Source organism: Anarhichas minor, unplaced genomic scaffold, assembly GCF_050575085.1.
Source record: "Anarhichas minor isolate MPS153535 unplaced genomic scaffold, ASM5057508v1 ptg000058l, whole genome shotgun sequence".
Lineage (NCBI taxonomy): Eukaryota > Metazoa > Chordata > Actinopteri > Perciformes > Anarhichadidae > Anarhichas > Anarhichas minor.
Window position 1 is genome coordinate 6,997,039 of NW_027466504.1, and position 27,544 is coordinate 7,024,582.

General features: G+C 41.2%; 4 protein-coding genes across 5 annotated transcripts; 2 read left to right on the forward strand and 2 right to left on the reverse strand.

The window, feature by feature from the left end:
- Positions 1-171: 171 nt before the first annotated feature.
- On the forward strand, positions 172-3,894 carry dennd10 (DENN domain containing 10). 2 transcript variants are annotated; one of them, XM_076077236.1, is made up of 10 exons: positions 174-312; positions 398-453; positions 724-920; positions 1,032-1,111; positions 1,206-1,354; positions 1,617-1,728; positions 1,837-1,937; positions 2,057-2,164; positions 2,272-2,366; positions 2,461-3,894. In XM_076077236.1, the coding sequence occupies exons 2-10, from the start codon at positions 408-410 to the stop codon at positions 2,626-2,628; spliced, it is 1,056 nt and encodes a 351-aa protein (XP_075933351.1). In that variant the 5' UTR covers positions 174-312; positions 398-407; the 3' UTR covers positions 2,629-3,894. The 2 variants fall into 2 exon arrangements, with proteins under 2 accessions (XP_075933352.1, XP_075933351.1); XM_076077237.1 differs by having other exon boundaries at positions 172-453.
- sfxn4 (sideroflexin 4) lies at positions 3,530-6,756 on the reverse strand. Its single transcript, XM_076077238.1, has 14 exons — positions 6,585-6,756; positions 6,374-6,439; positions 6,233-6,289; positions 6,113-6,139; positions 5,965-6,019; positions 5,679-5,704; positions 5,544-5,597; positions 5,389-5,451; positions 5,093-5,161; positions 4,909-4,999; positions 4,558-4,673; positions 4,391-4,476; positions 4,194-4,311; positions 3,530-4,118 (listed from the first exon to the last, which is right to left on the reverse strand). The coding sequence occupies exons 1-14, from the start codon at positions 6,621-6,623 to the stop codon at positions 4,041-4,043; spliced, it is 945 nt and encodes a 314-aa protein (XP_075933353.1). The 5' UTR covers positions 6,624-6,756; the 3' UTR covers positions 3,530-4,040.
- Positions 6,757-7,251: 495 nt separating this feature from the next.
- Positions 7,252-13,574, forward strand: prdx3 (peroxiredoxin 3). The gene is made up of 7 exons (XM_076077239.1): positions 7,252-7,367; positions 10,691-10,787; positions 11,361-11,502; positions 11,749-11,884; positions 12,095-12,198; positions 13,095-13,260; positions 13,404-13,574. Exons 1-7 carry the CDS (start codon positions 7,332-7,334, stop codon positions 13,452-13,454), a joined length of 732 nt encoding a protein of 243 aa, XP_075933354.1. The 5' UTR covers positions 7,252-7,331; the 3' UTR covers positions 13,455-13,574.
- A 2,109-nt stretch (positions 13,575-15,683) lies between these two features.
- tm9sf3 (transmembrane 9 superfamily member 3) lies at positions 15,684-27,421 on the reverse strand. Its single transcript, XM_076077234.1, has 15 exons — positions 27,223-27,421; positions 26,023-26,218; positions 25,746-25,868; positions 23,937-24,097; positions 23,756-23,833; positions 23,145-23,276; positions 22,741-22,907; positions 22,217-22,311; positions 21,958-22,088; positions 20,376-20,515; positions 19,558-19,626; positions 19,321-19,467; positions 18,943-19,026; positions 18,739-18,815; positions 15,684-17,305 (listed from the first exon to the last, which is right to left on the reverse strand). Exons 1-15 carry the CDS (start codon positions 27,313-27,315, stop codon positions 17,238-17,240), a joined length of 1,761 nt encoding a protein of 586 aa, XP_075933349.1. The 5' UTR covers positions 27,316-27,421; the 3' UTR covers positions 15,684-17,237.
- Positions 27,422-27,544: the final 123 nt, after the last annotated feature.

Sequence of the window (27,544 nt, forward strand, 5' to 3'; positions counted from 1 at the left end):
TACATCAGAAGTGTAGGCAGCACCATTTATTTTCATTTGGCGAGGTATTTTTAAGTCTCGTATAGTCGTATACTTTCAAGAACCCTGAACGCACCATTACGTCTGAAGTATCGCGAGCTATATGATTGGTTGACAGCAGCGTGCCTCCTCCCGCACAATCCTCCAGTCCCGGAAGAAGGAAGAGGTTTCTCAAAAGGGAAAACAGTCTGTTGACAGCAGAAATCACAGCCAGGCCACTGAAAAGTTTTGACATATGTTCTGTCTTATTAAATCCGTCTAGCGTCACATTTGGACTGAGCGGGAGCTCTCAAGGTACTCTATGGTTGAATGAGCGTCCACAGATAATCGGTGCTTGGCGTGTCATGTGCAGTTAATTTGTGACTCTGAACTCTTTCAGGTTATGGAACATGGCAGCAACTGAAACGCAGTTTATGTTAAGCGTCGGATTAATCGGTAAGTTTCCGTTCACAGGTCGTTTCTCGCCGCTCGGTTTGGGATTTTGACGCCTCAGTATACGTGCAGGAGAATCACGTGATATCCGTGTGACCCAAAAGTGTCTCATCAGCAGTGCTCCAGGTCCCGCCTTGGTTCACGGTTCCTGCCTTTTAGGCGTTCCTAACAGAACCCCAGAGAACCCTGTCCGATGTGATGTTATATGTCTGTCCATCTTCTAATAGGTGATCATCTATGATGTCCCCTTTTGGTTTATCCCCCCCTGCCCAGAGAAAGATGTGAATGGAGACACACTGTGGGTGTGGTGCTTTCCCTCTGTGGGCTCAGACCTGAGGAAAGTCCTGCTCAGCAAGTGCTGTCTGACTCAGGACGGCCGGGATTTCCACACCTTTGTGTTTGGTCAGTTCTGTCGCACCTGGTACTACATCACAACCGTGGAGGTGCAGGAACCTACAGCACTAAACAAGGTACGGCGTGCAGAGACTGCTGTTATTATGACAAGGAACAACGACAGTGCAGCATTTCTGTCTAATACTCAAATTCATGAGTTCTATTTTTGTCTCTGTTATCTCTTCAAGGTGACTCATTTTTCAATAGTTGTTACAGCGAAAGACTTCAACCCTGAGAAGTATGCTGCACTCAGTAGAATACTCTGCAGGTACAGTGTTCAGCTCAAATGAAGCTGCTTGTGCACTTTTCCTCTAAGAGGGTTTTATTTCTATTTGAGTGTTGTATTTTTGTCTATTATCCAGGATGTACATCAAACATGGCAGTCCAGTGAAGATGATGGAGGCGTATGTCACTGTCCTCACTAAAGGAATTTGCCAGAGTGATGAAAACGGCTCGTTTCTAATTAAGGATTATGATGTTCGGAATGCGTACTTGGCTGGTTCAGTCAAAGGTAAGACGTCGTTAAACAGCAAAACTGACCCGCAGTGAGTTAGGTATGTCCTTTTGGTGACATAAGCAAGTCCTACAAGGGTGTTATTAAAGATATGTATATGTTTTATCACTTGTTTACAGTGATTAACTGCAATCTAATGCTGAAAAAATACTGAACTGAAATTGATTGTGGTTCATGAAAATTCACTTGAAACACAATCTAGATTCCTTCAGAGTAAAAGTGGGTCATCCGGTTTACTCCCATGTATCTCTATCTATAGATGTGGTGTCCCAGTTTGGTATGGAGACCATCATCCTGTATACCGCTCTCATGCTGAAGAAGAGAATCGTCGTCCATCACCCTCGGATTGAAGTGTTGTTGGAGTTTACGAGGTGCATTGAACACTTCAAATTCCAAATATTTGCGTTGAAACTTGAATCAACCCTCCGTTGTGGAGAATATTGTCATCTGTTGGCAACTCTTTGTCCGTTTCCCCTCAGAGTTCTGCCGACTCTGACGTGGCACAGGAAAGACTGGTCCATCCTGCACCCGTACGTGCACCTGACTGATACTGAAGTAGAGGATCTCAAGAAATGCCCCGGTGAGGCTGCCTCCTGGTTTGTTTACTCTGATGTCTCCTCCTCAGCCACCCGTCTGCACTGTGATCTCATGGTGGGGACATTAATTATTTATGCACCAATATGTTCGTTCCCTCCGCAGGCTATGTAGCAGGTTTTGTAGATCCGGAGGTGAGCAACAGATCGGATTTGTTTGATGTGTATGTGAACCTCCCAGACGGCGTCATCACGGTATCCCAGAGTGCCAAAGGTACCGTATGTTCAAAGAGCGAGAGCAGTATGTTTCCAAGAGAGCTTTGATTCGTGAGAGCGTAGGACAACATTTCCCTCAGACTCATGCTAAGTATCCCACCACAGAGTCCATGGCGATGGGGAAGTTGCACAAGGACATCGGCCACCTTATTGTCCAGTCTGCAGAGGATGCTGAGCGGTCCGATAGTCAGGTCATCAAGGTGAGAGCATCCGTAGAGCACAGTTTTCAATCAACAATTGTAAAAAAAAAATGTATTCCTGAATCTAACATGACGACCACACATCAATTCACAGGATATTTCTGTCAAGACCAAAGAGATCCTTGCCAACTTGGTGGCCCTGGCTGACAAATGTGAAGACTGTAAAATCACACTGGAAGGTTTAAAGCTGCATCATTTCCCTCCGGCGACGGAGAACTTCCTCTTTCATTTGGCAGCTGCCGAGCAGCTCTTACGGATATGAACCTGTTTCCAGACACCGTGCTGCAGGAGGACGTTGCCGTATGGACTCCAGCTGTGTTGCTCTGTGTATGTTGGGATGATTACTGTTGTCTGGAAGGCTTGTGCACCCTCTCACCACTTTCATGAGTGTGTGCTCGAGGCACTTTCTCACAGTAATCTTCACGTGGGGTTGGAATCTTGAGCTCTATTTTTTTATCTTAAAAAAAACAATGAGCCACACTGCTGCACCGGCTGACATGTTGCTTCATTCCATGGCCACTGTGGGTCATTTTGAGTCAGTTCTGCTGCCATCAATTCTCACAGCAGCAACAAATGTGTATTAATCAGCAGCTGAAAATAGTACCCAGCAAATGCACTGTTGGAGATTACGTTTGTTAAAAATGACTGCCCAGCTGTTTTTAGAAATGAAAGTATATATTAGTGTTTTGTCTTTTAAGTCTAGCCACAGACAGACAGACAGACTAACTTGCTGTTGATTGGAGTCTTTTCATTGGATTTGGTGACAGTCAGAGAAATATCCGATGATGCGAGCCTTGTCCTTTAACATCAGGCGACAGTATTTGTCTCTCACTGTGAAATGGAGACAAATAAGCTGGTACTTTTTCAGCTGCTACATCTCATAGTGCTTTCCAGATGTAAGCTCCCACTCCACTTACATCAGACATACAGATGTCCACCCCACCAATATATATACACACAGCAACAGCAGCTGAAATGACTCAGATGTAACGAGCAGCTGTTATTATTAATGAGATTGTCGATAGAAACTGCATCATACGTGGTTATCAGATCACAACTGCAAGAGACACAAGGTGTGATTCTTTTTTTTTTTTTTTTTTTTTTTCTTTTTTTAAACAGTCTTGTTTTGTATTTTACTAAAGACTTAAATAAAAGGATGCAAGTTGTAAGAGGCTTTTTCAAACTGTTTTATAAAAAGGTGATGGATAGAAAAAAAGCTGTTCCTCATCAATCTAATCAAACAATAATCGGTGCTTCCATGTCCACGTTGATTTAGATTTGTATTGTCGTACTGTTTATTAATTGATGTGTAATTAGCGCTGTTTTACAGCAGAGTACATTTTCAACCACATTGCCAAACGGATGGTTTTGAGCCTCAGTATTTCAGATAAGACCGAGTGCAATACATAGCCGATGTAATGTAATATGTAACTTTGAAAACGAAATGTATTTTCATGAATTGATGTAATATTTTGTATCTATGAAAACATGTAATATTCCAGCTAATTAAATTGACTATCAAAAAGTATCTTCCTTCCTGTTTTTAATATTTTGTGTGAAAACTGGGAGAAAAGGCTGCATTGTGTTCCATGTATGGTACATCTTCAGCAACACGACTTTAAAGAAGACCTTTTATCATCATAACATCCAGTGATAGAAACGTGAAACTGCTCCTCAGAGTCCTCTATGGTAGTAGAAGTGTCCACCGTCCGCGGCCGCCTGCAGCTGCTCCTCCACATTTTCCTTCCTTATCTGTAAAACAAGGTCAGCGTCAGCGGAGTTCATCACATGGAAAACATTGCAGCACGGCAGCATCGTGAATCTCACCGTTCCCAGCTGTGGGAAGAGACTGAACGAGACGGGGATCATCAAGCCCAGAACAAAGGCGACACCTATGTGACGGACTGGAGCGGCCAGCAGAGAGTGCCTCTGGAAAAGTCTTGTTCTGAAAAAGGAAAAATCTTATTTGGTGAAGTCTGACGATTTGACCGCGTAAAGTAGAGCTACATGTAAAAATGACCGACCTCTTTAAGAGCAAAACCAGGAGATTAGGAACGGCAGCGGTTGTACCAAACAGAACCGCTCTCGACAATGCAGTTTCCCTCACAGCCTGAACAAAAAGAATAACACGATGTGCAACACTGCTGCTTTTCAATGAGAAGACTCATTTCTGTCCATTTTGCTCTTGTACCTTGTCTCCCGCTGCTTTAGAGAGGCCGACAGGGTTTCCATTGGAATCAAACAGTTGGATCCCAGTTTCTGACTCCTCACTTCTGACGGTATACACATTGAAGAAGGCCAGAGCAGCTGGAGAGAGTCACACAACATGTCAGTTAAAATGAATAAAGAGTCCTACCTGTTATTACTGGATCCACACCAGCTGACTCACTACTACATCAAAAGAAAATAAGCAAACACTGTAGCATTTTGTGTCTAGCTTGGTGTGACATCTGACATTCAGATGAAGATCAAGTATTTTGATGTATGATATACTGCAATACTGCTTATGATGCAGTATTTAAATTTAGAGAGAAATACTTACCTGAGAGTGGGATTGGTAGTATCGACCTAAAGAAAGTCTGGATCGGTGCGCTTCTTACGCCAAGTCGGTTAATGAAAATTTGAGGAAGGGCCTGAAATACAAGATAGGGGAAGTTTAGAAGCAACTTTTTTTAAGTTTACTTGAAACATTACAATCAACATGGCACACAATCAGGTTCACACACCCCTGCACATGTTGCATAGGAAACTGTTCCAGCGATCAACAGAAGCTGTTTCAAAGACGCCGTCTTCCTCTGGTGGTGAGAGATAAAGACAATGAAGAGAAGCAGAAACAGAGGGAGGACGGACTGAGGGGGAATCAAGGAGATATACAGTATATATATATATATAGAGATATATACTTTTTTAGACATGCTTTACTATGACTTCTTTCAATTATGACTTCTTTCGACATGTTATATATGTATATACATATACACACACACACACACGGATATACATATATTTACATATATATTACCTGCTCTGAAGAAGAATTTCTGTTTGCATAGTTGAACCCAGCACTGTAACTCTGCAGCAAAAACTGAAATAATGCATTTTTTTTTTTATCATTAATGTATACTGTGTTACAGCCACATTTATTTATTTTAAAATACGATGAACATATCGCCATACCTGCCAAAACAGAGCGGGTTTGACGCTGCTGTGTGGCAAAAAGCTGGCAACCACCTGAAAAAGACGTTTGTTTTTTGTTTCACAACATCATGAAGAACCAAGCGTCAGTTTAGATTTACAGGATGATGAACGTACCAGAGGTGCTGATATCGGAAACAGTGCTGCAAAGAAAAATGACAGAAGTGACGGCATCAGCAGTTTTGTGATACGATTGCATAGTAATAATATACATGGTGGTACACTGTATATGCGCAATATACAATAACTGTATTTCACATGTTTAAAGACTTGATTTACTGCCATTATAGTTTCTATACGAACAGTTTTAACACTTGTTGATGTTACATGATAGTTCCTAAGTTAACTTTAATAATGGATGGAAACTTTTAAGTAATTTGTAAAAGCCTAGATGTTATTGTACCTGCAGGGCGGAAAACTAGTGGAAGAACAGCGCCGGAGTCGGCGTGGACAGACGACTGTAAACACAGAGCAGACATCAAGCCTTCTCACAACAAGCAGCACATTAAACTCCTTCAAATCACAACATCTGGACTTCCTGCAAGACTTACAAGTGAGAGGGTCAGTGCGTGTCCATCCTAGAGCAAGAAACAGAACAAACGGCTTTAGATAAAGCTGTGGCAGGTTCATAAACATGACCGACTGATAAAGATTCTTAAACATAATCCCACCTTTTCATTTGGTTTCTGTCCACTTCCAAGAAGACTGTGGGCGTTTTGTATTTCAGCCTGAGGAGAGCAGTGTCACCAGTTAACCGGTTAAACGTCACATATATCTTCTACTCAGCTCAGCATCACTGTGGTGCTACTCACATCAGAGGAAAGCAGGGAAGTTGGATCAAGGAGATTAACCCAGATCTGTAGTCGACTGAGGAGAGACTGTAAAGGAGCAAAGGAACACTTGACCACATATTAAAAATATCTACAAGATACAAACACAATTTCATTGTAACTGGTTGACTATAATAAATCCTTATCACTGGTGATGCTCTGCATGTCAAGACCCTGCTGTGTGCACACGTACCTGTCCCTGGCTTTTCCAATACAACAGATTGGGATCCATTAGAACAACGAGAACACTTACTTCTCATACATTAAGTAACTTACAATAACACTACCACAGTACACATTTTACCAGCATGTATTTCGTGCTTTTGAGGTCAAGTTCTATTTACAAATTGCTTCCGCCTTCAACCACGTGTTCAGCTGTGGGCGGGTGTGTGCTACTTTCAGGGGTATCGGAAATATAGGAATTTATAAATTCTATGATCAAGTTGTCGTTGTGTTGATTGGACAGAGAGCACATGGACCGCGTTCACAGCGTAGACTGTAGTTGATGCTAAGCGTATGGATACAGTCTGAGGTCAGCTTTTAGTTGATTTAGAGAAAAATAATTAACTAAACATATTAAAAAGACTCGAGATGTTCGAGATATAATTGTCAGCATGTTATTTTTCAATTGCTCGCAAAATGAACGTGTTTTTTCTCCATACTTCAATTTTGATTCAAACATATTTCTTATCACCCGAGGAGCTCCCAAGCACCTGAAGGCAGCATGATAACTTCGTTTATTTTGTTTTTAAGGCAACATTTGTACCAGTAACTGTCTTTGACTACTGTTTTGGTGCAGAATATCACACACGTGAGTCATTTTACACTTTGCTAGTATATACTAAAATATATATTTTTTTCCAGAGGACAGGTTTGCGTCGAGCGCGTGCGTAAATGACGCAATGACCTGGTAAACCTGCCCCCTCTGACACAAACCAAAATGGCTGCCACCATCGGAAGACTGCTCAGGACCTCTGTAAGTGTAACTTCATGCAGCATAACGTTTGACACCGACACGCTTTCTCCTTAACTTGGTGTTTCGTTATCAGTAATTAACTCGTGTCGATAGCGGGTAATGATGAATAATCCACCTCTGCACCGAGGCGCTGTCGCGTCCTGTGTGTCGCACATTTAATCCACAGGACCAACTGACACTGTGGTGACAAACCTCTGGTCCGCGGCCGCTGTTTTGGACCAATACGGTTATCATTCATTAGTGATTCAGGCTATTTGTAAGGGTTTCCGTCTAAACTGCTGACAAAACAACAGAAAGTAGCTTTGCCTGGTAGTTTACTCACTTATGGTATATTAATCTTATTAATTCATAACAGTGTAAAATACCTATAGTTTTAGGATTTTTTTTAATCTGCTGTTTCAAATTACATTGTTATCACTTCATACAATGGACCTCACTGCACATTGTACTGTCATAGTGGGCAAATCACCAGTTAATTAATGACATTAATTACTGCTGTTTCTGTTCTTGTTTTGTAAAAATCAGTTTATTGATTTTATACTTAAACGATGCATATAAGAACTCTGCCCAAATACATTATAGAGGATTATATGAAATAGAATTGAAAAAAGAAATTATTTAAGAAAGGATTAAAGGCAACACTTTATGTTAACAATTAACCATAAAAAAAGGAAAATCCAAACATGAAATTACAATACTTAAAAAAAAAAAAAAAAGATCACACATAATGGAAATCACGGCTGCATCGCCTTTTCTGGAGGATAGCCCACTTAGCTACGGTAGCTTTGGTCTATTTATCTGTCAATCGCTCATCATCAGAAATGTATAAAGTACACGCCAAAGACAAATGCCCATATAAAGAGGAGCTTTCGAGGAGTAATATATTATAAAAGTGAAGTTAGTTAATGATCCTTGTACATTAAGAGAACCTTTACAGCCTGCCATCCACTAACATCACTGATGTTGACACACATCTGGTGTTTGGTGTTAGTGCCTACTACCTTTGTGTCTGACATATACTGCATTTTGTGTTCTGAATCTTATTCACTGTGTAGTGTTCTGTGCAGGTTTAGCACTTATTTTGAACACTTCCACCAAACCGTCAGTAGATGGCACTGTTACCCTCCAAAAATGGCAGGTTTGGTTCTATTGAAACGTTACAGTAAGCCAGGGGTGTCCAAACTTCTTTCAAAGAGGGCCAGATTTGATAATGTGAAAATGCCCAAGGGCCAACAGTCCCTGCTGACATTATTTTAAACAATACAAGTAGCCTATACATACATTGTTATTTAATCATTTTATTTTCAATGACGGCAAATAGCAATGTAACCAAATGTAAGCAGCTATAATCACTATTTTAAAGTGATTAGTGACTCGTCTAAAACATTTTAAAAAGGAATAACTTCAATAGAACCATTCTATACACTGTAACTTCTTTACATTCTATTAGAATGTAAAGAAGCTACATTCTGATACAATGTAACTTCTTTACATTCTATTAGAATGTAAAGAAGCTACATTCTGATACAATGTAACTTATTTACATTCTATTGGAATGTAAAGAAGTTACAGTGTTGCCTTTTCTTTTCTTTTCTTCCCACAAGAATGTAATTTTGTCAGGTTGATAAAAAAATGTCACTTTACTTCCTGACATTGTTATTTTACCACAGGGGTGTCCAAACTTTTTTCAAAGAGGGCCAGATTTGATAATGTGAAAATGCCCAAGGGTCAACAGTCCCTGCTGACATTATTTTAAACAATACAAGTAGCCTATACATACATTGTTATTTAATCATTTTGTTTTCAATGACAGCAAATAGCAATGTAACCAAATGTAAGCATTCATGTGTGAACACATCTCAACAACTATTCTGCCTTTCTTTCACATCTTGAAAGTCAGATAACACAAAGAACAAGCCATCTAAAAGCTAATTACATAGAAACCGATCAATATTCTCACCTCAAGACAATCTTAAATATGACTTAGTGAGGGTAATGAAAAGTTGTCTCACATTTAAGTTCAACACACTTGAAACAGGGTAATGAAAAAAATCAAGTTGTCTCTTAGTATCTGATGATAGCTCTTCAGTGTTACGAGCCAGGCAAACATTAGCAAACATAAATAAATAATGCATTTTAAGAGAGAAGGCCATATAAAATCTGACCTCGGGCCGTGATTGGCCCGCGGGCCGGACTTTGGACATGCCTGCAGTAAGCCATGCCGGGTAGTGAGCAGCACACATGCATCTAATATGTTTCTGTTGATGCTTTTATGATTAAATATATCCTTGAAAGTAAATGGAATGCCACCATGAGTAATAGTTTTAATTCTAACTGTACCATGTCTGCTTTAACATGTGAAATAAAGCCTCCATGGCATGTGTGCGTCCTCCTTCAGTAGGCATGTCTTTCTGTCATAAGGAAAACTGCAGGTTGGCTCTGTTGCTCTTAACACCTACGCTTTTCCTGCTATGACCAGTCGAAAATGCCCGCTAAGTAAGTGATCTTTTTAAAACACAATGTTAGCTCAATGATGAACTAAAATTATTATCTTCAAATGAAAGAAATCATAATTAACTTCTAGAAAGAGAGCACGCTAGTTGACTGACCTGTCAACCCTCAACAGAAACAGTGTCATTTTATGTATTTTCTTCACACCCACTGTCTTTATCTTTTACTCTACAGCATGAGAGCCACATCACACTTGCAGACTACAGTAGTGTGCTTGTCTTCACTGCTGTTAGTAACAGTAATTAGTCACAGCAGGTATTCTGCCCAGCAAATGGAAAACCACCTGCTGTGATGTAACGTTTTGGGTGGAGGTCACAAGAGCTCCGAGGGTGATTTTTAAACCCAGTGCAGCTTCAGTTTTATTCTATTTTTTTGACAATTTTTTACCCTTTTCTTATTATTTTCTTGAACATATTTAAAATAAAAAGTATGACTTTTCTTGCCTGAAGTTAGTTCACGTTGGCGTGACAGTCAGACCTGCAGAAGTAAAACTGTTGTGTGCTCTGCACGAGGATCAATGAGGCTTTAGTTAGTAAGTGAACATTGCGTTGGCTAACGTTGCAATAGAATGAAATGATGTAACGTGATTAAAACTTTATCACCTCGTCCGCACTATTTCTGCCTGAGTCACGTCAGATAGATTTTTATTGCTAATGGTGGTTGTTGAACAATGAAGACAACTCCCATGATCCCCAGCTACTTCATGACATCATCAAAGTTCATCTGTTGTTGTTTTGATGAAGAGACACCAAGCAGCAGATATTACATACTGTGTGTTTAAGACCTTTGAATTGGTGTCTTTTATTTTGAAGGCAAAGGTTGCAGCAGGAGGATTAAAAGTCACAGCAGCCGGTCAACATGGAAGAATCCTCACCGCTCCGTCACTCCAGAGCACCTGTTTCTCTACCAGTACGTACAAAACCAACGTCGGACAATATACAGTTGAATTTTGTGAACAATGAATTGGTTGATTTAGATAATAATCTGTAACAATTTTGATAATGGTATTTATTAGACCATGGGATTATTTGTTAACTGAGAAAATAGTTGGCAGATCTGGATGTGGTTGTAAAAGTTCAACCTCAGATATAGCTGAGCCATAACATCACAATATTATACATATATTTTGTGTTGCAATCAAGCAACTATATCACATGTAAAATATTCAGATTGAGGTTTAGAGCAATGAACTGAAAACACTTAACATACACAACACAAGTTTTGGTCGATGGTGTTTGTAGTTGATATTATATAATCATATTCATCATAATTTAATTCTACTGAAGGTATGATGCAGTTTACATAGATTGTGCAGTGGGTCATGTTGTTTGCATCTCACAACCTTTTCAACGTCCCTGTAAATAGCTCCCATGTTCCATTCAAGTTATCTTCCCTTTAGCAGTAAAGTGAGACTGTCCATAGAGGTCTAGAGTAACCTTGGTCGTATGCATGCATGAACGGCGTTTGTGCTCACTATATCAGGCCCTTCCTGGTGGAGCCCTGCTGTCACTCAGCCTGCTCCGGCCTTCAAGGCCACAGCTGTCCACAACGGGGAGTTCAAGGAGATGAGCCTCGCTGATTTCAAGGGCAAATACCTGGTCCTCTTCTTCTATCCACTGGATTTGTGAGTATTTGTGACGTGCACAAAGACAACAACATGACGGCTCTCCCTACCTCTGATTGAAATGCACATTGAGTAATCTAAGATTCTTAAATACCTCAACTGATGACCAGTAGAGTTTTGGTCTGGTGACACAGGCTCTGTTGAATGAAAATAATTCAAATGCTCATCCGTCCTCTGCGGATGAGCAGATTGTGATCGGGTCGGTAAATGTTTCACTCACAGAGCCTTTTATTTCCCTTATTGCAGCACCTTTGTGTGTCCAACGGAGATCATCTCATTCAGCGACAAGGCCAGTGAGTTCCACGACATCAACTGTGAGGTGGTGGGCGTGTCTGTGGACTCTCACTTCACCCACCTGGCATGGATCAACACGCCTCGCAAGGTTCTCTACCTGATTTAAATATTTATAACAAACCCATGGTGCAAAGTTCATCTCTTACTTTTTTTTTTTTTTTAATTCATCCTTTGATGTGTCTTTAGTAAATGACTGCCCTGCGGATACTGTATGTCTGAAACACGTTATGGTCAACGGTATGAGCAGCAGTAGTGTCAGTGTTGATCTAACAGGTGTTGTTTCATGCTGTTTTCTCAGACTGGAGGCTTGGGCCACATCCACATTCCCCTCCTGTCTGACCTCACCAAACAGATCTCTAGAGACTATGGGGTGCTGCTGGAGGGTCCAGGCATTGCACTTAGGTACGTTCATGATGTGCTCTACGTGAGCTATTCACAACTAACATTACAGGACATGGAAACGGCACTATTTTACAAAACGAAGTCCGATTGTATAGAAGTCTATGAGAAAATGACACCACTTCTCACTTGTTTTATTACCTCAGTAAACATTGTGAACATGAGTTTATCGTCTCAATCTCTAGTTTCAAGTCTTCTTCCATACAGCATGATGTTCATTTAGTAAGTTATGGACCATAACGCAGAGTATGCTTTAGGGCGGGCTCACTGCTGCCGCTACCAGAGCCGTATACGGCATCTGTACGTCACTCCTCTGCATTCCAGATATGGTAACTTCTGTTCACCGGTTGCAAAAAGCCAACAGCCGTAATCCAAGATGGCGAAATTGCCAATCTCGAGGCTTCAAAACATCATTCCACAAACCGATGTGAGACGTCACGATGACTACTTCCACTTCTTATATACAGTCTGTGGATTATTGTGGTTTACTATGAAGGCAAAGCTATGTGAAAATCCTCGAGCACAAATGAGATCCACACGCGGGACCTCTACACGCCCGGGACTTCTACACACCCGCAGGTTTCGACGTTGATTTGCCGTCATACTTGACTCACTTTCATCTGCCACTGCTGTTGATAGACCTTTAGATAGTCTTGGTATGTACTTATAAGGTATCATAATGTTGTATCAGGACTGTTTGCGTAAAAGTGTTGGCCACGTATACTTACCGACAGCATTTGGTGAATGTCAGTGTAATAATACTCACATCCACGCCGTTGATACTGAAATAGTCTGTTTTTGTCTGTTTTACCTTTATTTATTTACTGTAGATAACTTCATAACTGTTGTTTAGAAAGATGCTTGTTAATTGCTGATTTTCATACGTTATTGTCCTTCAGGGGCCTGTTTCTCATTGATCCAAACGGTTTGGTGAGACACATGAGTGTGAACGACCTTCCAGTCGGTCGTTGTGTTGAAGAGACGCTTCGTTTGGTTAAGGCGTTCCAGTTTGTGGAGACCCACGGTGAGGTGTGTCCGGCCAGCTGGACCCCCAAGTCCCCAACGGTGAGTTCTTTCAACCTCTGATCTGACAAACACTACTGGTATGTCCTTTTCAACCAGTTCAGTACTGAGAATGAAGCGTTGCTGTTCAGTATTCTGGAAGTGGAAGTAGTTTTAGTAGTTTATTCTGTCTGTTTGCTTTTCAGATCAAACCAACCCCAGAAGGATCCAAGGAGTACTTTGAAAAAGTCAACTGAAGAAGAAGTTCACAACTCGTACATCTAGAAATATATTTACACTATTAGTGTATAGTTTATACATTTTATTTACTCATTTACAGCTGAATGAACTAATAAATCAATTCTTTGTAAATGGCAGCTCTTTGTTTTGATTGATCCAGATAATGGATGAACTGTATTCAATGTGACTGTAAAACACATGAAAGGGCGTAATTTACAGTAAGGACACGTGACATTTAATTATTTTAGGCCTAAAAAAGTCATAATATAGCATGTCGAAAAAAAATCATAGTAAAGTATTTGTTAAAAAATGTAATAAAAAGTCATAGTACTATTACTTCTTTATTGCATTTACAATTACTTTTCTATGACATACAATACTAGGATATTTTTGCTGACATATATTTTTTTTAGAAATTTTTGACTGACTAAAAATTGGTATTTTTAAATAAGTTGTATATATTATACACTAGTACTCTTTTATTGCATAAAATACTATATTTTCATGACATTTGTATAACTCTTTCATAGCATACTATACTATATTTCTTACGACATATTTATGGCATAGTATTTTATGAAAGTTTCATGGCATTCTAATCTGAAAAGAATATCAAAGTATGGAAACAATATTTTGTCTCAGCTCTCGTCCCGGAGGCGGCTGAGCTGCTTTATCACAAGCCTGTTAATTTACACATTCAAGCGTCTTTCTCTCAGTGATTCTTTACCAACTGTCCTTTTCTGTAATAAACAGTTCAGAGTGTGTTGCTTTTAGCCCGGAGTATGACCATCTTCTTCATATTTGTGTAATATTATGCAACTATTATAACGACCGTGCACTCCGCTTTGATTGGTCGGTAGGTGGTGCTTTTGTCTACGAGTTGATCTCTTCTCTCGAACATGACCTGCTCCACAATAAGTTACCATGGTGATACCTACCAAGGCAAGAAGTGAACCTCTGCAGTCGGGCTGAAAACCCAGTTTAACTCAAATTATCTCGCTAAACCCAAATGCTGCTTCGTAGTACAGGTTCCCGATGATCGAGAGCCTGTGTGCTTTGCTTTCGCTAAGTTCTCATCCTCAAGTGTTGTTAATTTCCTTTAACAAAACAGTTGGAAACGTAACAAAATCAAAACGTAACGCCATGTTCCTTAATACAATAATCTAGTTTTCACCTTGCATCACTCGGGTGAATTTTGCTGCTGGGCTGTTTGATTATTCACCCCAAACAGATGCTAACTAGCTGTACTGACATTGGGATACGGATACCGCAACCACGTGTTTGTTGAGGCGGTGGCACAGATGGGTGTCAAATGAATACCCGCTGAGGGCAGCGATGACAACGTACATTACAATTTTTTAGCATTACTAATGCTGCGGTGTAGAAACTCACTTTAAATTGCCGTTGGAGCTTATTTTCAACAAATCCAACAATGAATGTCTTCGATGTTCGCTATCCATTTACCCGCGTTAACAGGAGCCGTTAGCCGTTAGCTCTGTCTACGTGTTGCTTATAAATGGTGTTGCTGACTGGGCATGTATGCAACAGTGCTGATCTCTGAGGCCACGCACAATTCAATATCACGACATTTACCCCATTCTAGTATGATGGAGATCTGTGCTGTTTGGACAGCAACCAAAATAATGAGTAGAGTATCGTGTGAGTGTAATAAATGTGTAGATTACCCTTTGCGCACTTGGTTAGTATTGTAGTTACAATTTTATTGTTCTATCTCCAAAAGTATGAAAGTCATGAAGACAGTTTTTGCATAATCTTTTATATCTTAACACAAAATAAATTAATTTTACTCACATGTAGCTTTACTGCACCCCCGTTAATGTTTATGTGATGGCCTGAACTGTGCCAACATACCATCATATACTACAAGTAATGCAACTCTTTTAACGCACAGATTTTGCTTTGGTGTCTGGCAGCTAGCAGGACACCATTGGTGTATATTTGAACTAAATCAGAGCAAACGGTTTAAACATGAAATTAAGTAGCATCATCTCTCGAGTGCTTTTGTTCTGAACTATTAAATACCATCATTTTTCTGCATTCAATATTTTTTTATTGCAACCATCATCATCAAAATGAATTGTGTTTTGTTCTACCTCAGGTGAGGATTTGTGCCCGTAATAACAATGCCCCCCCCCACACACCCCATTCTGCCCACGTACACGGAACATGATGTAATAATTCAGTTCAAAATATTTATCTTCAAGATCAAAACCACACTTAATAACCCCTGTACATAAACATGTTTATTTTCTCTTTTTACAGCAAGTTATTATGCAGGTTCAAAATGTCTAATCAGACATTGGTACACAACATGAGGTGCCAAAATCAACTTCAGTGGGGGGGAAACTAGAAATAAGAAGAAAAAAATAAAAAGGCATTGCCACTTCTCATACAAGTAGGGTACATACTGTATTTACACAAAATGGAGAAAAGCGTTTGAAACACTCCGCAGCACTGTGTGGTTATGAAAACATCTAGTTTTTAAGTGGACATAAACTTCACTTTGTACAGTATGTTTGCAGAAACAATGCAATGGCCTCATTCCTACTGACATTCACAAATTATGATTTAGGTTAGGCAACTGAAAGAACATGAGGAAAATGGCTTACCAGAAGATGTAGAGCCTTTTAAAGCTTTAAATAATATATAAAATCAAAAGAAGAGAGTCCATAAGCAGGCTTACTAGTCGTCAAAAATGTACCTTTTACATTTTGAGACTGAAAAAACAAACCGACAGCGCTGACTGAAGTGGAATTTGATGAGCAGATGGTTTGGTGAAAACTTCATGCAATTTCAGGCAAGATGTAACAGCGCTACCAGCCCCATCCCAAGCACCAAACAAAGAAAAGAAAAAATACATTTTTTTTGTTTGTTTATAACTAAATGATTCATTAAAAAAAAAAAAAAAACACCCTGTAGTAAATCTGTACAACGAAAATACATTTGGGATCTACATCTAAAGGTACATTGAGGTTATATACACTCCCACCCATCCATATATTATCTTTACAAGTAGACTTCATTCAAACCCAAACATTAAGAAAACCCCAACTAAACGGGGAAATTGGATCACATCCAACATCCATTTAAAAATCGGTTCTTACTGTACCTCGACCGCTGATCAGTCCCTCTGTTCTCGTCTGCACAGTAAACTACAGCAGGACTAAAACCTCCCTCAACATCTGGATGGATTGCTACTGTAATAGGGAATTTAGAATCGTCAAAACGGGGGAATGGTTCTTGCGTGAGATTTTTTTTGCAGTGGAAGTAAATCAGAAACAAACGAATGTACTGTGGACTAACGATATTTCGTGTGAGTTCAAGAATACAAAATAGAAATCAGGTCAGAACGTGGGCATGAACCCAACTCTCCAATATTCTGACCCAGTAGAACAAAGGCTTTCAATACACTTAGGCCTCTTCACTGAAGAGAGCTACACTATTCCATCGATAAACATTTATGTTCTCTGGTCTCAGGTGGGACTGGGTCGGAAAAGAGAAGCCACGTCAGCCTTTTAAACGTTGCCCTAATGTCTGTCTGAAAGCAACTGATAACAACAGAACCTTGTGTTTGATATCTCTTCCGCAGATTTGCTCTTGTTCTTAGACGCTGCGTTGAAATTCATTCGGAAAAAAAGGGAAAAAAATACATTGTACAAAGTGAGATTCTCACAATCTCTTCGCAGGAAAGAAAAGTAATAAAGAATGACTTGTGCCTGCCGTCCTTCAGGATACTCGTAGGCAAATCCATTTAGATCCCCGTGTTGCTACTTTGCCTTTTAGTCAATTTTCACATTTGTGTAGATCTTCCTCACAAAGGCACTTGTTCCCACGTATCCCACGGCACCTGGAAAACAAATATGGTCGGTCAGTTTCTTTTAGGTGGCTGCAAGTTATCCCTCTACTCTCATGTAGCAGGTGAATCCATCACAGGATAAAATGATTACTGGTGAAGGTATCCAATAAAAGGTTTGAGCAAGAGAAAGCACATCCTTTGTCCGCAAAATGAGCACCAGACCCCCGACAGACCCAGAAGGCATCCTGTAGGAGCTAGTGCGGATAGAGGAAGCTCCACATAAGGAGCGAGGTTCCAGCCTCGACTGATTACTCTTCACGCTGAAGGATTAGTTTGGCTTTCAGCTGCAGAGGGAACGCTGCTTCACTGCACTTGGAGCAGAAGAACCAGTGTGGTTCGCACACAGATTTGTTCCTACGTGAACTCGTATTATTCATTCCTATTTAGAATTTCCGTCTGTGGCCGGTTGCAGGAGTCATGAAGTCTTAATACAACTTAATCTGAATGAATTTCTGCGAGTTGGAATATGTCACTGAAATAAACTAAAAGAAAATTAATATTCTGTTCAGTGTTTGCAAGTTGCTGTCCGGGGGATGAGCCTGCATTGTATATACTGTGCATTTTTGTTGTTTTATCCTCTATATTCTGATATTTAATTTGTCCTACTATATATTGTGCATTTTTTAATACTTAATATTTTTGGTTACTCTGTTACTTTGCTTCTTGGTATGTCTTGCTGCTGTAACATACAAATTTCCCCCTGGGGATGAATAAAGTACATATCTATCTATCTTCTGACAGGTTAACACCACCTGCTGTGTAATATTCTTACATCTTTCTCCACGACTGTCCCTTTGATCACCTCCCATCCAAATCATGGGCTGCTTCGCTTTAGCATCCGACTTCAGGTCAAACCCTTCCTCCGCTCTCTCCCAGCAGGACGCTGCTCTAAAGACACATCGTTGTTTCGGGTCCCCTGTGACTGTTAACGCTTACTTTTGTTCCGTCTGTTGCCGTCTGACTTGAAGCCCTGCCGTGTGAAGCTCTTCTTTTTAACCTTTGGGAACTCGACAGCCCAACAGTTGTATTTATCACTTTGGTGAATACACACTCAGGCCACCGTAGGCTCCTCTGTACTCTTTGAAAGGGACTGGTTTTCAGTTGGTTGCAATCTGCAACCTCAGCGCCAGATAACACTCCATCGTACACACTGGTCCTGAGAGATATGGATACTTAAACGTCTCTGCATGAGGCCCACTCTTTAGGAAACGGCAACAACTTATTCAAGAGCTCTGCCTCTTTGCTAATTAGTCACATTTATTTGTTTCACATTCACTAGAAACTCTACTGAATGACGTCTAACGAAGTTCTGACAGTATACTCCAAGTATCTGGTACTGCAACTACGCATTTTTTCATGAAGCCGTGAGTCTCTTTAGTTCAGGATGGTCCTACAGCATTCAAACAAGTAGCAGCGGGACTCACCACACATGATTCCTAGGGAAGTGCTGAACACGGCCATGTAGCCAAAGTAGAAGGACGTTTGGAACAGGCCGTACATCCTGAAATACAACAGGGAGAATGCAGCATGTCAGCAAAGCAATAGAGTTCTATATTCTATGAGTTTTAGATTTGTTGCCCATTATGAGACTTGTGTAGGTATGTGGTTAACAAAGTCTAAAAACTTACTTAGTTTTGAAGAAGTAGTAGTAAAAGGAGTACATGTAAACATAAACAGCAGTGGATGCTGCAGAGAGGAAGCTGGTCCACTGCCTAGAACAGAGAAGGTGAATCAACACAGATTTTACCAGAAGCATAAGTCACTTTTATTAATAACTCTGAATGTTTAGGGACTGAGGCAGGTGAACAGAGACATAGAGACTCTTTTACACCACTAAGCTATACGGCCTTCTTCACACAGGAAGTATTCCCAGGGGACCATATGATTCAGAAATCCTCCGTAATTATTACAAATCACTGAAGGTCCCCAGGTTACACTTGTACGTTGCCTTCTCTGTGCTGGAAAAGTCAGTGTCAAGAATAAGGACAACACGTGAACACACTCACCATCTGTAGTCCTCAGCGTTGAGCAGGAAGTACGTACACACGATGGTCACACACACGGTCACGATGCACAGGATAACCAGGACCAGCATCATGAAGCCGTACACATAGTAGATTTTGTAGGCCCAAAAGGACGTGAAGATGAAGTACCTGAAGACCAACGAGGACATAAAACGTGTCAGCGGCTGCAAAGATCCTCTCACAGCGAACAAAGCCCTCAGTATTACAGCCCGGACTTACATTTCAATGAAGATGGAGCCGAATGGAAGGATTCCTCCGAGGCAGACGATGACGGCTGGCTCCATGAACCTGACACACAAGGTTCAACATATGAATGTGACTGTACACACTGAACTCTGTACACAACTGGTCACATCCACCCCCCCCCTGCAGGCACAGTGTACATGACTTATTGCGTTCTGAGAAGGAAAAAGGAGACGCAGATCAGAAATTCTAGCAAAGTCTGACGATGGCCTAAAGTCACATCTACCATTTCCTGTTGGCAGCTGCCCACAGAGCTTGGCAGCTTGGCAAATGTTAATACACTCAGTCTATTGCTTTGATGTTTTTCATTCCCCAAAGAGTTTGTGGAGACAGCAATGCCATTTTCCACTTGTGCAACACTGGAACACAGGCCCTACAACACTTAGTATTCGTTTCATGCTTTAAGAACAACTTCCATCAGTCATTACACGGTTTCCACTACGATAAACACACTGGATGCCATGTTTGGATGCACAGATGCTGCACAGTAGTACACAAGATGATTACTAAATACACATTAAGTACGTATTCAATTCATTCATCTTGTAAAAAGCACCTAAATTAGCTGGTTATTTCTGTTTTTTTCTCTGTTCCACATCATTGTGAATTAATATCCTTTTGATAAAAGAAAATAAGCAACTTTAAGACGTTATATTCGCTTCTGGTTATTTGTGACATTTTTGTACATGTACTATGAGGACTTCAACTGTCTCCGACTCTGCTCCAGACAAATTGCTAAACATGTACCACGCTGGGAGACTAAACTGACCCTGCCTGTGTCGAGCCACACTTACCATTTCTTCTCGGGGATGGGTCGCGGCACGGCGTTCACTCGGCAGGGGAAGTTTGGCTGGCCGGACAGATTCCTCCCGAGAATTGTTCCCACGAGGTTCAGCGGCAGAATGACAAAGAAGCAGATACTGCAGACAGCAACCTGCACAAAACAAACAGGATTAATATGCTATTGGCTGGTTCAACTTCCAGGGCGATTTCAGAGCCCCCCCTCGTTTATCTCAATTGTCCTTTGACCATGTCCCGGTGAATGTTTCCTTTAAGCTCAATGGCATTTAATACACTGTTGGAATCGTTTTAAGAGGTGCTGGATCTCTAACCTGACCCGCCAGATGGTTTGTTACACAGAAGAATCATCTGCAGGTGATGAACCACCTGTCAATCAAACTCTCGCTGTCAATCAAAAGATCTTTTCCATCGAGAAAAGCCATCAGTGGCGATCTTTGCTCTTCCTTCAATGAAGAAATACTCCCCACTTCTGATATAAATCATGCTATAGCATTATCTATGCTAACCTCTTTTGGAGCCGCCATTGTTGTTTAGAACGAACAGTCGCCGCTCTGTGTCTCACACGCGCACACACACACACACACACACACACACACACACACACACACACACACACACACACACACACACACACACACACACACACACACACACACACACACACACACACACACACACACACACACACACACACACACACACACACACACACACGCCGCTGAAACGCATTACTGGACGCCTGACGTGGTGGATTTTGTGTGATACGTAATCCTGCGATTGTCGCTTGATTTCTTGACATCCCGAGAATCCAGCTGTCGTGTAAGGTAAGATTGACAGATAATCTCCAAAACCTGATACAAATGCCCAAACACTAGTGCTCATAGAATCAGATGAATAACAAATATATCCAGGCTTATGGTTATTAAAAGAAGACTTTTAGGTTTTATCGGAAAAATCTACAACTGCCCCAGGTCTGTTCCCGTCTGTTAAAATAACACGCTTGACTGATGCAGTTTGAACTCGGCTTTTTCGTGATTTGACTTCAAGATGGTTACTCGACACTTAAGATTGATGTTATATTGCACTGACAGACACATAACTGTTGAGTGTCGAGCCCCAAAACAGCTGTTTGCAATTAAGTAAGTGACGAGTTTCTCTGGAAAGCATTCACCTTTTTTCCTTTTTACTGTTCCGTTTGGAAATGTTGGCACTTAATGCAGAAATAAACTCATCAGAACTGAGAAACTGCATCGAGTCAGCGTCATGTGGAATGTGTTTTATAGGCTGTGATCTGATTTGAATGTTCTTCAGATGAGGCGTAGCATAGTTTTCTGGCCTGAGCCATAAAAAATATTTTTCAAAAACCTGCAGCATGTGAGATGCAGCGTGAACACGCGTGACCGAATACTTTCTACACTATTCTTATGACTTCAGCCGTCTATCAGCTCCACGACTGATGAACTCTACATCACATAACTTCCACCACAGTGCAGCGCAGCCACACCGCTGTTGACTCAAGACGATGTTCTTCATAATTCTGTGGTTTTTAGGGATGTGCGACTGTGGCAAACCCACCATGGTGCCAAATGGGATGGCTCTGGAGGCGTGGTAGTAGATAGCGATGAAGTTGATGAAGAAGGCAGTCCCGCACACCATGGCTGGGATCAGGAAGGCCCCGATGAACATTTGCTTGATCCATCTTCTGCCTGTAATATTCAGACAAATCAAACAGCATCGTGTGAGACATTTACGATTTTGAAAGGAAATAAAGCCAGTCGCCCATATACAGAGAAGAGAGAATGAGATATATGGACTGCGATTTTTTTTTTATTACCTCCTTGTTTTGCATACAAGCTTCCTCCGAAGTAGCCATTGACAGGGGAGGTAGCAGCGTACACGAAAATGGCTGTGCTCAGCATGGATCCTCTCCTGCAGAGAGAAATGAAGTGAGTGGAGCCCTGTGACGTCCGGTACACCGTCAGTGTTTGGGCTTTATTCCCCTGAAACTCTTATTTCATGGTCATCGTGTTTTCCTACACCGACGTCTAATCATATGTTTTAACCTACAATTCAATAGAGAACTTAGATTTCACCAGACATTACCCAAAGAAAAACACATGAACAGGACTCTTCATACACGTAGGCGTCATAAAAGCATTACCTATAAAGACCCAATAATTCTGTGTTTTTCGAGGGAGGAGAATGAAAAACATTTGATAAGGTAATCATCAATAGACTCAGAGCTCAACAAATCTACCTTTTTTACGATTTGGATTGGAAATGGAAGCTGGTAGCTGACCCTAAACCCACAGTTACAACAATAAGTTAAAACCAGGCAGTTAAACGCCAACCACTCACTCTGTGTACAGGTCCTCCACCATAGCAACGACGATGACGATGAAGGAGACGGAGAAGATCTGGCAGCCGGAGCCGATGAGCGAAGAGAAGATCAGCGGATGGCTTGACGGCCGAAAAACATCACCGTGTACCTGCTTCCACCCGTATTCATCTCCCAGGTCTCTGTCCTGATGGTGCACAGCGAGGAAAAGGAAAACAAGAAGACATTTTAAAAAATTTAAAAAAGTTGTTGCACAAAATAAACTCACACCGTCCATCACTTGAACTCAAGCACAAAAGAAACCGGAGGGAAAAAGACTTGAAACAGAATTAAAAGGCAAAACCCTCCATTCACTAACATTTTAAGAAAATAATGATGACAAAACCTGCTCTAGCGCAAACTGCTGAGTCAATAAAACACGTACCATGTCATCCATTTCCTCCTCTTTGCTGTATCTGGCGTAATCCTTTCTGAGTGTTCGCATCAAAATCATGGACACCAGACCCACCAAGAAAATGACCATCATGAAGGAGTTGAAGATGGAGAACCAGTGAATCTAAAAGCAGAATGAATAAAATCCAGAGTTATTCTAGTTAGTAACCATAAATGATATTACATGTTATTACATCAAATATTAAAAGCCTCAAAAATCAAATGAACTATTGTGTTGTGTGAAAACATTTGAAGTAAAAACTTGCTAAATGCATTACTAAGGATATTTAAATCACATAAACGCTGGTTTGTAACATCCAAGCCCTCAGATTGACTGTACAAGTCGGGGCAGGAAACACACGTTTTCATCCTCTGGCTGTAGCAGCTGGTGTGGATTACAAACTTCCTTTTAAAAGAGAGCCCAGCTGGAGTTCAGCCCCAATGGCAGGTACAGTCAAATAGTCACCAGACCGGTCAATTACATTTTATTTCCCAAAATACGAAGCTCAACTCGTACCTTCTGAAAGGTCATACGCAACTGTGCCGTTACAACAAAACACTGGCACAAACCTCTGAACACCAGACGCATAATATTCAGCTCACCCTGTGCTGAAAGAAGGACGGATCAAGGTACTTGTCAAATCGGTCTTCAAACTTCACATCTGACTTCTTCCACTTCACCTGTTGGTGGGAAAGGTTTACATGTTTACATGAGCAGAACCCCATGAGACTACGAGGCGTGAGCGCACACAAAGCACCAACGAGTGGACCATTCAGTACTCACAGAGTAGGACATTGCAATTCTTGTGTTTGGCACAAGTCGGACTTTGCCTTCACTGGTCAGATTAACGTCAACAATTCGGTTGCCGTTGAAGCCGATCTCCAGTTTCTTGTACGTCCACAGGTAATGATCTTCTCCGTTTTCATCCGCCTCACCAACGATACCTTTAAGAAATTGACAAACATTGAATTAGAGAACTGCTCATTAAAAAAGTGGTCAAACAGAAAGGTGTAAACAATGAGCCTCTGGTTGTAGAAAACTAATAATCAGGCTGTGTAAAAGCCAAAGAAAGGTCACTTGCTAGTTGCTACACTGCTCATTAACTTTGTAACAATCATCTGTAGCGTTCAGTCTTTAGGCTTCAGCTGTTAACAGAGTTTGTCCCTGCTGGCCACCGTAAACAATCTCCGACTCTGAGCTAATCACGTTGATGCAGTCGCTCTGAATATACTCCCGACGGGCTGCCCGTTATTCTAGGTCTGCACACTGCGTACCGCACATTTATCCTTCCGTTTCTCCACTGCATGGAAACACAACAAATAATTTCAATATTAATCTAGACCACATGTCACACTTAGTGAGTACCACACAGTTTCTGATTAAAGCCGGCATTGTTTTTAGTCTAGTTTACCAAACTTGGGCAGGTGAGCTGAATCGAACTTGAGACACTGTAGTTCATGTGATTAACTACAGATCTGCTGCTCCAGGCTTTGTGTGGAATAACCCCGACCAAACATCATTGTTTCAGACATGATAAGCGCACCGGCTCTGTAACCACGCCGGCAAACCGGACATGAGGTTAAAGTCTATATTTATTCATTGTGATTAAGGCATGAGTATGTACGACACAAACGTGGAGAATTGTCTCAGCAAATGCCGGCGCCCCACCCACTACCAACAACATTATGCTTAAGCAACTGTAGGAGCGGCCCCACTGTACCACGTATGTCAGTGATCACACACACACACACACACGGACAACTTGTTACAGCATTAAAAGAGTCTGTAACGACAGTGGCTCATTAATAGGCTTTTGAGTAAAGAACAATGGAGCACCTCACAGTCGGAGTTGACGTCAAAAGCTCTTTTCTACATGTAAATGCACCAAATAAGTTGAAGGGCTGTAATTAGTCACAAAAGTTTTGATTTGTTATATCTGCATTCATATAACAACACATTACCAGTAGAGTGTAGATAACAAGTGCCCTTCAATTTGCATCACAATCACATTTTTAAGTAATGCTAGCATTTCAGTTGATAAAAACATAGGTGCGATTCCATTATTAAAACAGTTTCTCAGCAGCATACATGAAAATATAGACAGCTCTCTACAACATAACAACAACCAGACGAGATGACAGTAACTGAAGACAGCAGCTAATCAACAAGAGCGCTGCAAAAAAAACATGCTGAACTCCTAAAGAGTCACCACACATACGGAGTCGAGTGCCTTTCAGTAAGCCATGTCATACACTATATCAGTGTATTGTTACACCCCTAGCAAATTGGCCGGGGATGAATGGACAGTAACCAACCCTGCATAAGAACTGGTTTAACTTCTCTAGTGCCAAGATAAACACACTGATAAGCAAAATAAACAGTGTCACTGATAAACTTTACTAAGAGGCTGATGAGCTAATAAGCACATAGAAAGGAAAGGACAGAAAGGAAGACACAGATGGACTGAATCAGAAAACACTGCAGTGATACTCCAATTCACAGGACAACTCAGAACACAGGCACGTGTTCAGTACCCCCCAACTTCTTAGAAGTCTCTCAAGGTCTGTTTTAAATAAATAAAGTATCACTTACCCCAGATGGGCAGGTCGTCTATGTACATCTGGTACCAGTAGTGATTCTTTATGGCATAGACAAAGGCATCCCGTTTGGCTTTATCCAGGTCAATTTCACAGTATGTTGTCTGCATGACTTCATCTGCAGGGATCATAAATAAACACGTTTTTTTTAATGTTAGAAAGTGAGGTGTGGGAAAACAATAACAGATGCAGAGACGAGTGACAAATTATAATTTCAATGCTGCCATCAGCTCACATGTACTCAACAAGTGAAGGTCCGAACAGAAGGTTACCTTTGAACTTGATGTCGAGGCCGCTGAATTCAAGCTCCACTCCCTGCAGAGCCTCTCCTAGTGTTTCATGGTAATGACTGATGGTCTTCTTGGAGCCCGCGCAGAAGGGCAAAGAGAAGTACTTGTAGGTCTCCTGTCGGTTGTGGTAAGGCCCCACTGTGTTCATCCATAAAACTACCTCCTCCTTATCTGTGTACTGCAAGTGGGGGGGGGGGGGGAAAGAATGTGAAATCCGGGAAAGCAAAACCAGTTCTTCTAGTCCTGCTGGGTTCATATTCTAGCCATTGGACATTTTGCAAGAAAGTTACTTAAAAATAACTGGCAATACATGTTCACCCTCCTATTACTAACTAAACAGCTAACGTTACAGATGCATTTGATTCAGACACAGGTTAAATGAAGATGACTTATCATCACATTTACACTGAAACTAATCAGCCACTACATTCAAATCCATGCAAATATAAAAAATGTACGCTATCACACGTAACCCTTGTTTGCTTACACGCAAAGAAGTTCAATTCAATATCATTTTCCACTACGTTAACACCTGAGTCAGCTGCACTATGCGAAGAAGACAATGTAATACACCTTATTAACTTGTTAATCATCTGTAACTCGGGCACCAGAGTCTGATAAAAGCGAGAAGACAGAAGAAATACCGAGAGGCCCCGACGTTTAACCGGTGCGTCTGCATAATGTAACGTTGGCTGGTGTGACGTTAACACCACCGCAGTCATCACTTCAAGAACATCCTGTTTGTCTGGGTTGACTACAAATTCATTACGAAAGTAGTTTTAATTTTGTTGAACAACTAACTAACAAGCTAGCGTTAACTGACTAACTAACGCTAGCTAGCTAGCCTGACTTGAGCGCAGTAGTTTCCGCTGGTGCTCAAGGAAAGCTTGTGAAGACCAGTGTGGAAGACGTGCTAACAGGCTAACAACGTTAGCCATAAGCACTTAGGCCGATAAGTGGTGACAAGTTAGCACGCAAAATGAATGCTTATCTGTTAAATAGTTCACCAAGTATCGATAAACAACCCAACGGACCGAGCCATGCACTATGTCGTGTCTGTAATGCTGTTTTCTTGAGTGCAGCTAGCCGTCGCAGCTACAGCTAGCATGTCACACCGAGCACAAACGTCCATTATTTTCAAGGCTCTCTCTTTTCAATCGGCCTCTCATAGCGCCGTCTTACCGTGTGTTCATGCTCATCTGCGTCGACAGGTAATAAAGAGCCCACTAGAGCGAGAAAAGCAGCCGCTGCTACCTTCCACCTGGAAGAGCCCATTATTTTTCGGAGAAAGTATACAGAAAGATTGGGGATGTTAGCTTTGTACGGCTATCCCACCTTCTTCCTGGTTGTATGACAGAGGCAATTTTAGGGATGCTCTCGTACGCATATGGCGTAAGCGCTTCACGAGCGCACATCGCACGAACATTGGATTGGCCGACTCGAGTCACATGACTCCCATCCTCCAGTCACAGGGGAACGCGATGGATCAGACGGTGAATAAAGA

What these genes read in the sequence shown, in the direction of transcription:
- sfxn4 (XM_076077238.1), bottom strand. Translation starts at nt 6,623, where the DNA reads ATGGATCCCAATCTGTTGTATTGGAAAAGCCAGGGACAG. An exon ending in TTCCGATATCAGCACCTCTG is followed by an intron (nt 5,598 to 5,678) that starts GTACGTTCATCA and finishes CGTCTTTTTCAG; the next exon opens with GTGGTTGCCAGCTTTTTGCC. An exon ending in CTAAAGCAGCGGGAGACAAG is followed by an intron (nt 4,477 to 4,557) that starts GTACAAGAGCAA and finishes CTTTTTGTTCAG; the next exon opens with GCTGTGAGGGAAACTGCATT.
- tm9sf3 (XM_076077234.1), bottom strand. Translation starts at nt 27,315, where the DNA reads ATGGGCTCTTCCAGGTGGAAGGTAGCAGCGGCTGCTTTTCTCGCTCTA. An exon ending in CCTCGACATCAAGTTCAAAG is followed by an intron (nt 25,869 to 26,022) that starts GTAACCTTCTGT and finishes TGATCCCTGCAG; the next exon opens with ATGAAGTCATGCAGACAACA. An exon ending in CTTGTATGCAAAACAAGGAG is followed by an intron (nt 22,089 to 22,216) that starts GTAATAAAAAAA and finishes TGAATATTACAG; the next exon opens with GCAGAAGATGGATCAAGCAA.
- dennd10 (XM_076077237.1), top strand. Translation starts at nt 408, where the DNA reads ATGGCAGCAACTGAAACGCAGTTTATGTTAAGCGTCGGATTAATCG. An exon ending in CTCAGTAGAATACTCTGCAG is followed by an intron (nt 1,112 to 1,205) that starts GTACAGTGTTCA and finishes TCTATTATCCAG; the next exon opens with GATGTACATCAAACATGGCA. An exon ending in CCGATAGTCAGGTCATCAAG is followed by an intron (nt 2,367 to 2,460) that starts GTGAGAGCATCC and finishes ATCAATTCACAG; the next exon opens with GATATTTCTGTCAAGACCAA.
- prdx3 (XM_076077239.1), top strand. Translation starts at nt 7,332, where the DNA reads ATGGCTGCCACCATCGGAAGACTGCTCAGGACCTCT. An exon ending in GAGCACCTGTTTCTCTACCA is followed by an intron (nt 10,788 to 11,360) that starts GTACGTACAAAA and finishes TCACTATATCAG; the next exon opens with GCCCTTCCTGGTGGAGCCCT. An exon ending in GGACCCCCAAGTCCCCAACG is followed by an intron (nt 13,261 to 13,403) that starts GTGAGTTCTTTC and finishes TTTGCTTTTCAG; the next exon opens with ATCAAACCAACCCCAGAAGG.